The sequence below is a fragment of the Thalia democratica genome, chromosome 8 (genome assembly GCF_965202585.1).
Source record: "Thalia democratica chromosome 8, ktThaDemo2.hap1.1, whole genome shotgun sequence".
NCBI classification, from domain to species: Eukaryota; Metazoa; Chordata; class Thaliacea; order Salpida; family Salpidae; genus Thalia; species Thalia democratica.
In genome coordinates this window covers 22,056,251-22,069,244 of record NC_139172.1, presented here as the reverse complement: position 1 = coordinate 22,069,244, position 12,994 = coordinate 22,056,251, and the positions used below count along the sequence as shown (strand labels likewise).

The 12,994-nt window shown below is 28.1% G+C and overlaps 1 protein-coding gene across 1 annotated transcript; it reads right to left on the bottom strand.

Annotated features, from left to right (window-relative positions):
- Positions 1 to 1,041: 1,041 nt before the first annotated feature.
- Positions 1,042 to 8,785, bottom strand: LOC145842144 (solute carrier family 22 member 4-like). Its single transcript, XM_082949535.1, has 13 exons — positions 8,566 to 8,785; positions 8,157 to 8,250; positions 7,805 to 7,951; positions 7,458 to 7,561; positions 7,045 to 7,199; positions 6,552 to 6,741; positions 5,361 to 5,484; positions 4,977 to 5,121; positions 2,426 to 2,599; positions 2,211 to 2,307; positions 1,943 to 2,042; positions 1,607 to 1,749; positions 1,042 to 1,425 (listed from the first exon to the last, which is right to left on the bottom strand). Exons 1-13 carry the CDS (start codon positions 8,733 to 8,735, stop codon positions 1,335 to 1,337), a joined length of 1,734 nt encoding a protein of 577 aa, XP_082805661.1. The 5' UTR covers positions 8,736 to 8,785; the 3' UTR covers positions 1,042 to 1,334.
- Between the last annotated feature and the right edge of the window lie 4,209 nt (positions 8,786 to 12,994).

The following is a 12,994-nucleotide window of genomic DNA, read 5'->3' as shown; positions in this document are numbered from 1 at the left end:
GGAAGCTATTCATATCAACTTCTGTGTATTCTTAAAATAAAATTTTGTACGGGCTTTATAGTTTTATGCAGAAGATATAAAGTTTTCCTTAAAAATTATCTAAACAAGCATATTAACCTTTTAAAAACAGGTTATATAACTAGTTTTTTAATTGTTAAACACTTCATTCTTAGTCTAAATAACCCTAATCGTTTACAGTAGGCTGAGCACAGTACGGCCCACGAGCCTGATACTGCATGCAAAGTGAAAATAATCGACCTGCGAGCATATAAATCTGTCCCACCAAACAAAATTCTAAAAGGACATGAAGTATTCTTAGATCAGTCTATAAAGAGCAAAATATTTTTCAAGGTACAGTTTGCGAGAGATTAGAAAATTACACTAGATATAGTATATAAAAAAGGTTACATAGAGTTAGTATTTTGTCAAAATGAATCGCATAGTTGAGTAATTATCTTGAACAAACCGAAATGTAAATGATCCGGCCGGTCATTTCTAATTTTCTCATCGGACCCGCCGATTTTAAACGCTTCTTAGCTTTAGGTTACAGTTTTTTTTTCTTTGCAGTCGATTATTTATATAAAGTGAAAATAGTCTTAATTTTAGTGTTACACTAACTGAGGAAAATAATTGCTTTGTTACTGATTTGTAAAACTATTTATAAAAGCATAAATCAACAGCATCACGTTTTATTTTTAGACAGCTTGAAAACTTGATAATTAAAATATTGGTTTAGATTTCAGCTATAAGTTAATTAAAGCGTTTTTCAGTCTTAGTTTTCAAAATGTTCAAAACAGGAGACCTTTATCTTAGCAGCTGGTTAAATCTATTCTCAGATTTAAGTAAGTTTTTATTTTTTATTTTAAAAAAATATTATTGAATCATTAGTTATTTAATATATCTTGTAACTCAAGTAAATGAAGTATTCATCTAATAGGACTTTACTAATTTTAGTAAAACAAACATATAAGTTTAGCGTTTTACTGTATCTTATTTTTATACATAAATTTGATATAAATATTACAATTATATTTTTTTTTGTTTATTTCTTAAAAGACATTAAAATTTGACTTATAAAACTAAATGAATGCAACTTTGTCATACGAAAACTTTTTATATTGCTATTTGTTTATCAAATTATCTAAAACAAGCTTGTTGGAACAGCTAAAAAAATAAAAATAAAAAACAAAAATAAAACTTTCTAATTTTTAAGTAAGTAAAACCTTACTTTAATTGACAACAAACTAAACGCAGTGATGATATATTCGACATGAATAACAAAAACTTTAAAGCATGAAGGCAAATAAAAAGAGGTAATAAATTTCAAAAAATAATCAAACTTCAGTTTTTAACTTAGCAGTCTCTTCCGGGTTACCATTTTCGTCTAATCCTAGTTTATGGCTGCTTATGCTATCCCTCTTATACCTGAAAAAGTTCAGTTTATTAAATAACTAGCAAAAAAAGCTTATTAGATACCAAATTTATACTAACACAGCTAAAGAGAGTTTCGTGATAATTCTGAATAAAACGATTAAAACAAACAGCCAGTTATCAAAATATACCCATGGAAAACTTTTTTTTTTTACTAAATATTTAACAAACATACCCAGTTATTCTATTATACAAGTGCAACTTTCTGCGGTAAAACTCTTCAGCGTCGCCTAGTGTGCGGAAAAACGAGGCATTCTGGGTGTTGGGTAAGAACATGCTCAATGCAGCGCTGATTATTCCACATACACCGAATATCGTCTGTAATCAACTTATCATCAATACATCATAAACTTTGTTTAAATATTTTTAATCAATTTATAGGCTTATAACAAAAAGTCAACATTGCAGTATGTATAACCTTTATGCATACCTTTAAAGTAATTATTCTGAAAACTAAGAAGTAAGTAAAAAAGACATTTTGAAATTAGGATACTATGTATAAGATTCTGACCTGAGTAGCCCACGGTATCGTGGACTGAAGCTGGATCGTCAGCGGAGAGATGGAGGATCCGACTCTCGCCGACATCGATCCCAAGCTCATACCTGTTCCCCTGTAGAAAACAAATTCAGATGTTTACTAATGACACTGAGACAATTGCGAATTCGCTTTTCATACAAACATTTTATTAGTCTTATAAACTCTCCCTATTCATTAGTAACTGTAGAAGCAAGAGCTAAACTCTTTAAACTAGTTTTAATATTTCAATCTTACAACTCACCTCGCCAGTGTCGGGTAAATTTCAGCTGTGATCGCGTACACCAGTAACTGGACTGCTTGCGAGTTCATCTTGCCAAAAACAGCCAGCACCACCGCACCTACCGTAACAAAATTTCATCAAAAATAAACTCAACTATTAAAAAAAAGACTTTAAAAGACGCTGAAAAGTTTTGAGCGTCTGATTTTTAAGGAGTGTGATCAAGCAAAGGAACTGACTCATGGATTCTTTGACGAAGAGGGCGCACAACGTGGAGGCGATGCACGCCAACCCGGACAGCAGGAGGGTGAGGCTGAGAAGTTTGGTTTTGCCGAAGCAGGGGGCGAGCAAAATCATGAAGTTACCCAGAATTTCAATTCCCGAGTTGATGAAAGCGTTCAGGTAAGGATTTCCTGGAAAGTTACAAAGTTAATATTCAAAGTTACCACGCTGATTGATTTTTAAAAAGATATGACATTTTGTAAAACTTCTACAACATATTTTTTGATTTAGGTATCGTAAAAAAGGAGTTTTGAAAAATTTATAACTGTTTTATTGATATATTGTTATTATAAATAGTTGTTTACAAATTTAGAAACAGTTGGTTCAAGTTTTAAAGAATTAAAGCTTCACTTTATTGTAGTTAAAATGTTTTATGATAATATAAATTATAACGCTGTATTAACATTACAAACACCATGACAAAAATGTGTATTAAAGATCATATATATGTTCCTTAATTTATTTTTTGCAATACTTTTTGCTGCTTATTGTTGCTCATAGTATTTACAAATAGAGTTTGATTGTTTAAAGGGAATTTAATTACTGCATTGTAGATTTTTTTTGTACGTAAATAAATGTTGAAATTTTTTTCTGGACGTCAGCTATTACTAAAGATATTTAGTATTAAGACAAATACTTTACAAAATTGTAAAATATTTTAGTAACTTTAGCCTTGTAATAGACAATAATAGAAGGTAATAAAAAAACCAAACTTAAATCTAAACTTGTTTGAACTCATATAATCATACAAATTAGAAATACTTGAGGTCGATTTTTTTTACTAATTTCATTATTGAATAAAGTTAGTTTAAATGCTTACTCTAATTATCAGTACAAGTTTACATTGTTAAATTCATGTTATTGTATAGTTTTTATTGATAAATTAAATTGTCTTGTTTTAATTGTTTTTTAATTACGTTCTAATGTTAAAGCAAAAGTCTGATGTGGGACTCCAGCATGTTTTTAAGAAAAACGTTATATCGATTGTTCATGCCAACTTTAAGGTTGAATTCTTGTTTAGAAACATTTGTTCTACTTAAAGTTGTGTTCTTTAATTCAAAAGTTTTGTAAAAAACTCACTATTTTACGTCCCAGTAAAAATACTACACAAAAACTTTAGTATAATTTACAGTTTGACATAGTTATATTACAAAATCAATGTTTAATTTTGTTTTTATTCTTGCATAATAATAAAGAACAATTATTATAAAAATTTATTGTTAAAAAAATGTTTCATAACATAAAACATACAGTGACTTTCGTTTTTTCTCGGTTAAGTGAGATAAAAAAATTTATTATTTATAAAACTTAATTTATTGTCAAACATTTAACATATTGTAGCTAGCTGTTTAAACAAAAAAAAATAAAAGTTTTATAACTTTAAAATTGAAAAAACAGTTGCGTAACTTTTAAATTTTCATAACTATGTTTTTTTAAATACTTCAAGTAGACTTTACCTACAAGGGACTTTACCTAGACTTTACCTAGATATTACGATACAATTGTGCAAAAATTAACAAAATTCAAGACCATAAAGTTGTAAAGTGCCAACACAGCAATATTATTTTGTTATAGTTGTTTTTTTATTTACCACTTAAACATAAATCCTGTTACAACCCCGCAGAAGCAACTATGAAAACTTTTACGGCGCTTAAGAATAATTTAATTGCCGTTCGAGTAAATAAAAACTAGTTTGCTGTTTGTCAGCTTAGCAAATATTATTCAATTTGAACTTGACTTTGTTTGGTTTTGTTGTGCAAGGCAAATTTGTTTTAAAAACAACATTTAATCTACGAAAGACCTAACCATCAGCAAATAAAGTGTTTATAAAACTCATTGTTTTATAATATGCTCAAAAAATTGCTGTTTAAATTAAGTATGTGGTAAAACGACGACTCCAGTTAAACTTTATTACAGGAAAAGCAGCCAATATAGAATGAAGTATTTCTTCCTTTAGAGAAACTAACTGCCAATTGTTTCACTTTTTTAACAAGTTTAAAATCCTAATCTGATAAAAATATATAAACTACCGTTTATTAGTTTTTAATTGATCATAAACAAAAAAATCAATAAAATAATGATATTGTCAATAAACCATGTTACCTTTTATGTAATTAAGAATTTAATATCAACGTTAAATAATTTTTTTACAGTTTTTTTACCATACTTTGAAACTAAATATCATAAAAACCGCTTTCGTTATTGTTTAAAGCAGAATTGCACCAAAAACAATTAATGTTCCAAGGTCACATGAGAATTTAATAAATATACGCAAAAAACCAAACAAATAATGAGTATTGATTTTTTTGTGGTCGTGTTTATTTTACAACTCTATCATAAAAACATCGAGTGCCACAAACAACAAGTTACAATAAAAGGCATTTAGGTCATAATCAAAACAAAAAGTGTGTAATTATTAAAGCCTTTTTTACAAAACTTTAACACTGTTAAATTTTGTAAAACTTTTAGTTATGTATCAAGTAGGATCAATTTAGTTCTTTAACTAACCGAAAAAGTTTCCAATATTGAGAGTCATTCCGTAGAACAGAAAGCTGCATGTGAACCAAGCCTGCGCAATTATGATAGACACAAATCTCGTTCTTTTCTTGCTGAACAAATCGATCAGAGTGTAGTTTTTCTTTTGTGTTTTGCTCTATGAAAAAAAAAATGATACTTTATTGAACAGCATAGTGAAACCGATTGAGGCTCAAAAAAAAACTTTTAAACAGAGTAACAACAAACACTTTTGATAGTTTTCCTAATGCTTTCATTTAGTGTAACTTAATTTCAGAATTAGTTATTAAACTATTTTTATTCATATATTAAGTTCTTTAAATACATTTTTGTTTTTATAAACTAAAACATAACAAAGTAACATTGTCAATAACTAACTCCTTCAGTTTCAATTTTGACGACATGGTTCCAGTCATCGTCGCTTAACTTTGTCCCGTGACTTTTTGCAAACTTGAGAGCCACTTTCTTTGCTTCTTCTATGCGGCCAGTTGATAAAAGCCATCTGAAATTGAAAAATCAATAAAAACGGCCGTAAAATTCTCTTGGATCTAAGATAGAGCAGTATCGCTATAAATATATTTTGCTTAGTCATACTGTGTTTTCCTATATTAAAGTTATTTTATTCAAGATATTTTAAAACTATAAAATTTTCAAACTATAAAATATACAAGTTTGTATTAATGATTTTTTTAAATTATTAAATTAAAAAATAGCTGTTTTGTACCAAACTTAAAACTTTTTGAAAATTAAACCATAAAACATTTTTTAGCAATAATATTTATGTACGATATTTACTATTTTAGATTTAAAAAACTTGGTTTAAGCTACTTAATCAAGTTCAGTATTTATTAAGAATTAAACTTGTTATTAAGTATGTTTTAAAGATGCATTAACTAGTTTTTTTTCTATTACATTGTACTAACAAATATTCATTTTGAATTTTATTTTATCAAATATTGTATCAAAAATGTTCAATTTTTTATATGCAAATATTAACAGTTTTTCAAAACAGTTGAAATGAGTTTAAATGGTGCTTTTCTAAGAAAAACCACAACATTTTTAAGGGTTTCAAAAATTGTAACCTTATATAATGTATTTTGTATTTTCAAAACATATTGACAAAAAACAGCTGTAACTTAGCAAAATATACACAAAAATTTAATCTAAATACATCATAATTTGACAACACATCTAAAAGTTACAAAGTTTTTTTCCCAATAAAACTGAGTTTTAGGAAGGAAGTATCATGTTTTTAACTTTTAGCTAAATGTATAAGAAAATTTGTTGTATAACACTTTTATCTATTAATACATAACTTCTAATGACAAAATTCTAATTCTTATACGTGTTTCTTAAACTTTTTAAACTGTGTTTCTTAAAATGCTTAACTCTAATCTAATTAAATATAATTAGTTTAAGTAATTTATTACTCAAACGCATGATACAAACAGATTTAAGAAATTTACCATTTTTTGAACATAAACTTTCTATAAATTGTAAATTCTACAACTAAACCATTACAAAAAAGTTCAAACAATATTTAAACAATGTTTTTTTGCAAACACAAACCTGGGAGATTCAGGTATGAACGGGTATAGTATCAACAGTGGCAACGGGAGGAGGCTGCCGATGAGGCTGACCATCCTCCACTTGCGGAACAAGTAGCCAATCACGGGCACGAGTACGTGAGAAAGGGACTGGGAGAGGGAGCAGATGAGGATCATGGTGTTGCGGTACTGCTGTGGGCAGATTTCCGTCACTACAAAAAAAAACGTGATAAAGTTCTTGTGGATTTTTGTGTTTGGTGTGAATACTTCACTTATACTTTGTTGAAAATTTAGTTTTCAGTATTGTTTTTTTTTTAACTTTTTTCTTGTTAAAATTGTTTCATTAAGTTTGAGTTTGATATTTTGATTAATAATTAAGCACAATTTTGCCCGTTTCAATGATTAATCATTTAAAATTACCTAAAAACAATTTTTTATAAAAGTTTATTGGGTCATCTATTTAGTAAAATTAGTCTTAAGAAATATATTTTTACTTCACAACCAAAATATCTAACCATAAGTAAATGCAGTCAGGTAGGCGGCAATACCAGAACAAGCAGACAGAAACCGGAGAACCATGAACACGGTGAAGTTAGGTGAGAAGCTCATGCCGAACCCAAGACAGGTGAAAGTGAAGCAGTGGAATGTTAGCGCCCTCTTGCGTCCAAACCTGAAAATATTCTTTTATTAAATTTACAAAAAAAATAAGAAAAAATAAGAATCAATATATCTAGAAATTTAACATTTTTGATAAAAAAAAAGCAACTTTCTTAAAATCTCTACAAAGTTTCTTAAACTTTTAATAAGACTGAAAATGCTTAAAAACTGACAAGTTTTTGTTTAACGAATTAATGTCAAACAGATAACTTGATTTTATTACTTATATAATCAGAATCTGGTGATTATCAGATCTGCACAAAAATCTCACCAGTCGCTCATCGGACCGCTGACAATGGAGCCGAAGAAGTAGCCAACACAAAATATCGTGTTGACGATCGTATCGAGGTACTGTCGGTCGCATACGAGGTTGTACTGAAACAAACAATTAGTTACAGAGCTCTTTAGCGAGCTCGCGTTTAAAAGTTACTTTTAGTTCAACATTTCTTTTTGCCCTTGAGTAGTAATCAGGGTTTGAAGTTACTTTTTTTTGAGTAAGCTTGTTATTACGCATTTACAGCTTGTTATTTAACTTTAAAAAACAATAAGTTTTAGGTTTTTTTTTATAAGCTTACTACTCAAAGGTTCAGTGTTAAAAGTATTGAAGTAAAATCTCACCTCGGAAACGGCCGTCTCATCAAAGTGTTCCTCGCTGTAGTGGTACCCGTGTTCGCAAATACTCATTTGCTGTTCGTAATCTATGCAGTCAACCCCCGTACAGTTGGCTTCGTGGTCTATCTTGTACTGGTAACATCTTTCGTAGTTCTGTAGTTTTAAAGTCAATTAGTTATTATAGTTTGTTTTTAGTTAAAATGTTTTTAGAATCTAAATTTAAGTCAGTGTGAAAAAATACGTGACTAAGCAACTTTTTTTGTTAATCTTAAATATCATTCTTAAAGTATATGATTTTACAGTTAATACAGAGTGCAAAAAAAAAAAACGAGAGTTGTAAAATTAAAACAAGACTCACTTGTTTGGCGTCGGAATATGGAACTGTCATTTCTAATATCTGGGTTTCCGTGTAATTTGAGAGAAAATCGGTATTGTTTGGGTGAAAGTTACATCTGTTTTATGTAAAAATTAAATTATAAACTTTAAACTGATTGAAACATGATATAAAGTTACCAATAAGGAAACAAAATAAGGTTTGAAAAATGCATATTTAATCATGTTAGTTTTAAAAATGCTTTCACCTTGAATCAGACTATATTTTTAAAATTAAAAAAAGTAAAGCGTTTTTACATACTTGTTTGTTTAGCCAAATACAAACTTGATAATAACCTTTAGGTAGAGAATATTTTAATACTAGAAAACACTATTTTACTAGACTGTTTCAGACAAGTTGACAATTAAATATTTAATTCAAAACAAAAAGTGACCTGTACTCGGGTATGGCACTAAGAAACACGGCAAGTTGTCCGTAGAAACCAGGACCAACGACGGCTATGAGGACAAAGGTGAAGCAGTTAATTTGGTACCAACTCAGTCCGCCCAGTTTCATCTGAAGTTCATCGAAATCATTCGGTGTGTCGATTAATTTCTTTCCCATGTTGGTGAGTTGCAAAAGTGAACAAGAGCGTAAGTTGTAATGTTTTTTAAACACCTGTTTATTTATTTACTTCTAAATTTATCAAACTTAAAACTTCTTACGTTTTTTATGTTTACCTTGAAGCTATTTGTGCTTATGATTTTTGTGTTGACAGTTATGAAGAAAATGCTTCTAATCATATATTTTAAACTCGTAGAACTATTTTAATGAAAAAAAAAGGTTATACTTAAATTTCAAAAACTGTTTTAAAACTTTTTTTGTACAGTTTACTTTTAATGTTAATTTATAACAATTATAAAAAAATTTTTTAAATAAACACATCTTGAAAAAGCTTAATTTGACGTAAAATAATTCTTGTTTTACAAGAAACTCATAATTGTTTTCATGTAAAAGCACAGAGATGTTTTATTCTAATTAATATTTATTTTTATTAATATTTTGTTTTTTATATTTTAATATTTTTAAGTATTTTCTTATTTCAAGACTTCTAATTAGTGACAGTAATCTTAAAAGTAAAGTTAGCTTATAAGACTAATGTTTTTCTGAGCTCTACTAAAAAGCTTAACTAAAAAATAAATTACTAAAAACGAATATCTTTGTCTGCACAAACATAACGAACAATTTAGTTAATTAAATTTTGTTTTTGACTTTAGAGACATTTATAATTAGTTTAAAAACAAAGCTTTACGTATAAAATATATCATGTGTTTTTGGTTAAGTTTAAAATAAACTAAGAAACATGAATTTTTGTTTTCTAGTAGTAGAATTGCTGCTAAATTTTAACGTCTGCAATCATAAAAACTTGAGTATTTATTATTGTTTTTAGCCATTTCACTATTGAGAAGAATGGAGAAAAAGACGTAATTAAACGTCTACTAGTACGTAAAATTGTCGTCACATTATTTAAGTTTGAGGGTTTGTTAAAATTTTATAGTATCTAACGTTTACCATTCCATACACTCCACTATGTACAAGCTTGTTAAGTATTTCTTATTATTTTTCTCTTAATTAGCATCAAATGTAGTTTTTGCGGCTTAGCCTTATTACCAAACATTATAGTATTTTTATTTCAAAACTGATAAGCTAAAGCTTTTAAAATTTGTTAACAATATTGCTCACTCATCAACAGCTTCGGAATATATGTATTTGATTGCAATTATCAACAATTTTTATATGACCAAACGATTGTGCATCATTACGAACTTCCGCCTTTTTGCAGACGGTCATATTTTCAACTTTATATGTAAGATTATTCAATTTCAAATTTTCGTTTGCAATAAACAGGAAAATCAAATTAAAAATAAGCTTTTTTTTTGTAATTTTGCGTTGCAATTATGATTTCGAAATAATTATGCAACAAATCTAAGTTTGAACACAATAAACAAATATAAGCTTTTAGTGGTAGAATATATACCTATTTCATTATTTATAATTTTTTAACTCAACATTTATTAATCTACTTTTGTATAAAAATTTTACTTTCAGATATAACAATAAACTTTTATTTTCACTTAAGTGATTAAAACTCTAAACATCAAAAGTTTTTAAAAACTGATAGATATTTTTTTAACTAAGACTGAACTAATTTTTTATAGTTTTTACCGTACCTCTTTATATTATAACCAATCAAGCCGTAAGGAACACTTAAACAAAACTTTTTTTAGTTACATAAACACACAACTGCATTAAACATCACATTCATGTCACTGTGTATCTTGAGCCTAACAAACTGAAATTGAAACGAAATTCAAAACGCCGATCTGCTTCCTTCGCCTTGCTCTGCGCAACAACAAAAAAACAAGAAAAATCAAAAATTTTCACATGAGCTGTTACGTAAATCGTTGCAGACTGTTTGCCTCACGAGCACATTTCCAGCGGCATTCCGAGCAGATCGGGCCATGTGACTTCTTAAAAGAAAGGAACAGCAGACTGTAGATCACGTGATGTCGTTATAAGTACGGTTTCGACTTGAACAATGGGGTTGTTGCGTAATGGCGCGGGCCTTGAGAATTTTTGTCCTTTTCTTGTGTTTCTTCCTTCTAGACGGCTTAGTTTTAATTAAGTTCGAAACCAATCGATTTCGATGCTTACGCAACTTTTGAAATTGAAACTTTAATTTAAGCTAAGATTTTCTCAAAAAGCTTGTGGTTTTGAATATCAAAACTTGTGTGTTTGATAACATCTTCTAAAAAATCAAAAAAAAAAAGTACAGTGCAGTGCAGTTATGTTTTGTAACACTTGATAGTAAGCTGGATCGACTGACCAAACCAAACTTCAGTTTGAAACCTTTTGTTGATAAAAACTAGCTACGAACATCACTCACGTCAAACAAATCATAAATTTAAAACATTGTTATGGATTAAACTTTTTTATTATGTTTATATATGCACTGCATCACGTAAGCTAACATAAAAGAAAAAGGCAAACAAATTATTAAATTGTCTGAGAAATGCACATCAAAATTTACAAAAAATTTCCAATACACAGATAAATGTTTGCATTTTTTATATACACGTGAACAATTAATGAGTTGTATTCAAAGCAAATATTAGCACAAACAATAAAGCTCGGATAATTATAATATTTAAAAAGCTGTAAAACGAACAGTTCATTGAACTTTACAGTTGTTAAGATTTTAAGCAGCTTATCGTATATACAAAAAATATAATAAGTTTTCAAGTCTGTTTTTTTCATGAATCTTGTTGAAGTACTTTTCTAAGTAATATTGACATTTTATAATAATAAGTTTGTATATATTCTTATTGAAGTTAAACCAGTTGTTTTAAATTAATCTTTTTTTCAGAAAGTAAATATTATAGTACACAGAAAAAAACGCAAAAACATAAAGTCAAACCATTGGCTTGTAAAAAAAAATAAAGTTAAAATGTTTCTTTTAATAACATTTTTCTTATTATTTCTTCCAAAAATTTATGTTAAGCAAGTTTATAAGTAATCTCTAAATAAGAACAAACAAGTTTGAATTGTTTTACCAAGAATTTTATTTAAAGTAATTAGTGCTTAAGCTATTTTTACCGTTTTATGTAAACTAATTTTAAGATAATATCACTATACATTTGATCGCTAGAACTTTATTTTATAGTTTAACTGTTATAAAATAGCCTTATTGATTTTACCACAGATTAGATTGTCAACAACTTACTGTAAATATTTTAAAAACATTTGCAATTATACTTGATTTTTATTTATATGTGAAAAATAATAATAAGTTATTATTGCACCTAGTTATTTACGTCAAGTTTATGTAATGATTGTATCTCAAAGTTCACTTATGTCACATTAATAACAAACAAATTTAAACAAATAACAACAAAAGTTTCTATAGATTCATAACTGATGATTATCTTATTACAGCTAGTTAAATGTTATCTTATCTTTTATAAAACTAAATTAAACTAAACAGAGGTCTTCAAACAAAATAAGACTTTATACATTTTTTAGGTCATGTAAAATAACTTACATTCAAAGTTGTTACATTCTACATCTACTAACAACGTCTTTTTTAAATACTATACTTGTTTGTATTTGAAATCCTTGATATGAATTTTAAATAACTGGGAAAGCTGGGAAATTTTAAACTAAGGTTTATTTATAAGAAGTTTACTGCTGTAAAAAAGGTAACTCAGAGTTATTTATTACAAAAACTTTAAAAAAGCGAAACAAATAACTACAATAAAGTTTTTCAAGGTTATTTGAGTTAAAAAACAGTTTAGTCTTATAAGATACATAAAATTTATGTAGTGCTTGATTTGTTTAAACAACTAGTTCATTTGAGTATTTCTGTTTTAGAAAAACAGTACTGAATATTAGTCTTTTTGAAAGATGTCGTGCACAACTAGCTTATTTTTACCCAATAAACAAGTAACAACCCTATTCTCCTTTCTAGCACGCTTATTGCGTGCTTTAGTCAGTTTAATTGCTATTCTTATCTTTTAGATACAAAGCAAACAGCAAATACACTACAATAACATATTAGAATAAGAAATTAAGATTATTTTAATTGGATCATCAGTTTTAGCATAAGATTTTGATTGGTCTTTGGCGGCCAACACACCACCTGGAATTGGGTTGCATGCGCAAACAGCACGCTGCATTCACTGTTTCTTGCGAAATCAAAATAAATTTCAGTGGTTGTGCAACTATGACGCGTGAAATCATTTCATAACACTTTTTTGGAAAAAGTCAAAATTAACACTGTTTTTCTATTTAAGTTACTCCGCCCATGTCGATGTAAAAGAATT

Excerpts from the sequence above, each read along its gene's own strand:
- LOC145842144 (XM_082949535.1), bottom strand. The coding sequence starts at position 8,735 with ATGGGAAAGAAATTAATCGACACACCGAATGATTTCGATGAACTTCAG. Across the intron at positions 8,251-8,565 it reads AGTGCCATACCCGAGTACAG|ATGTAACTTTCACCCAAACA; the intron begins GTCACTTTTTGT and ends TACATAAAACAG. Across the intron at positions 2,043-2,210 it reads ATTTACCCGACACTGGCGAG|GGGAACAGGTATGAGCTTGG; the intron begins GTGAGTTGTAAG and ends TGTTTTCTACAG.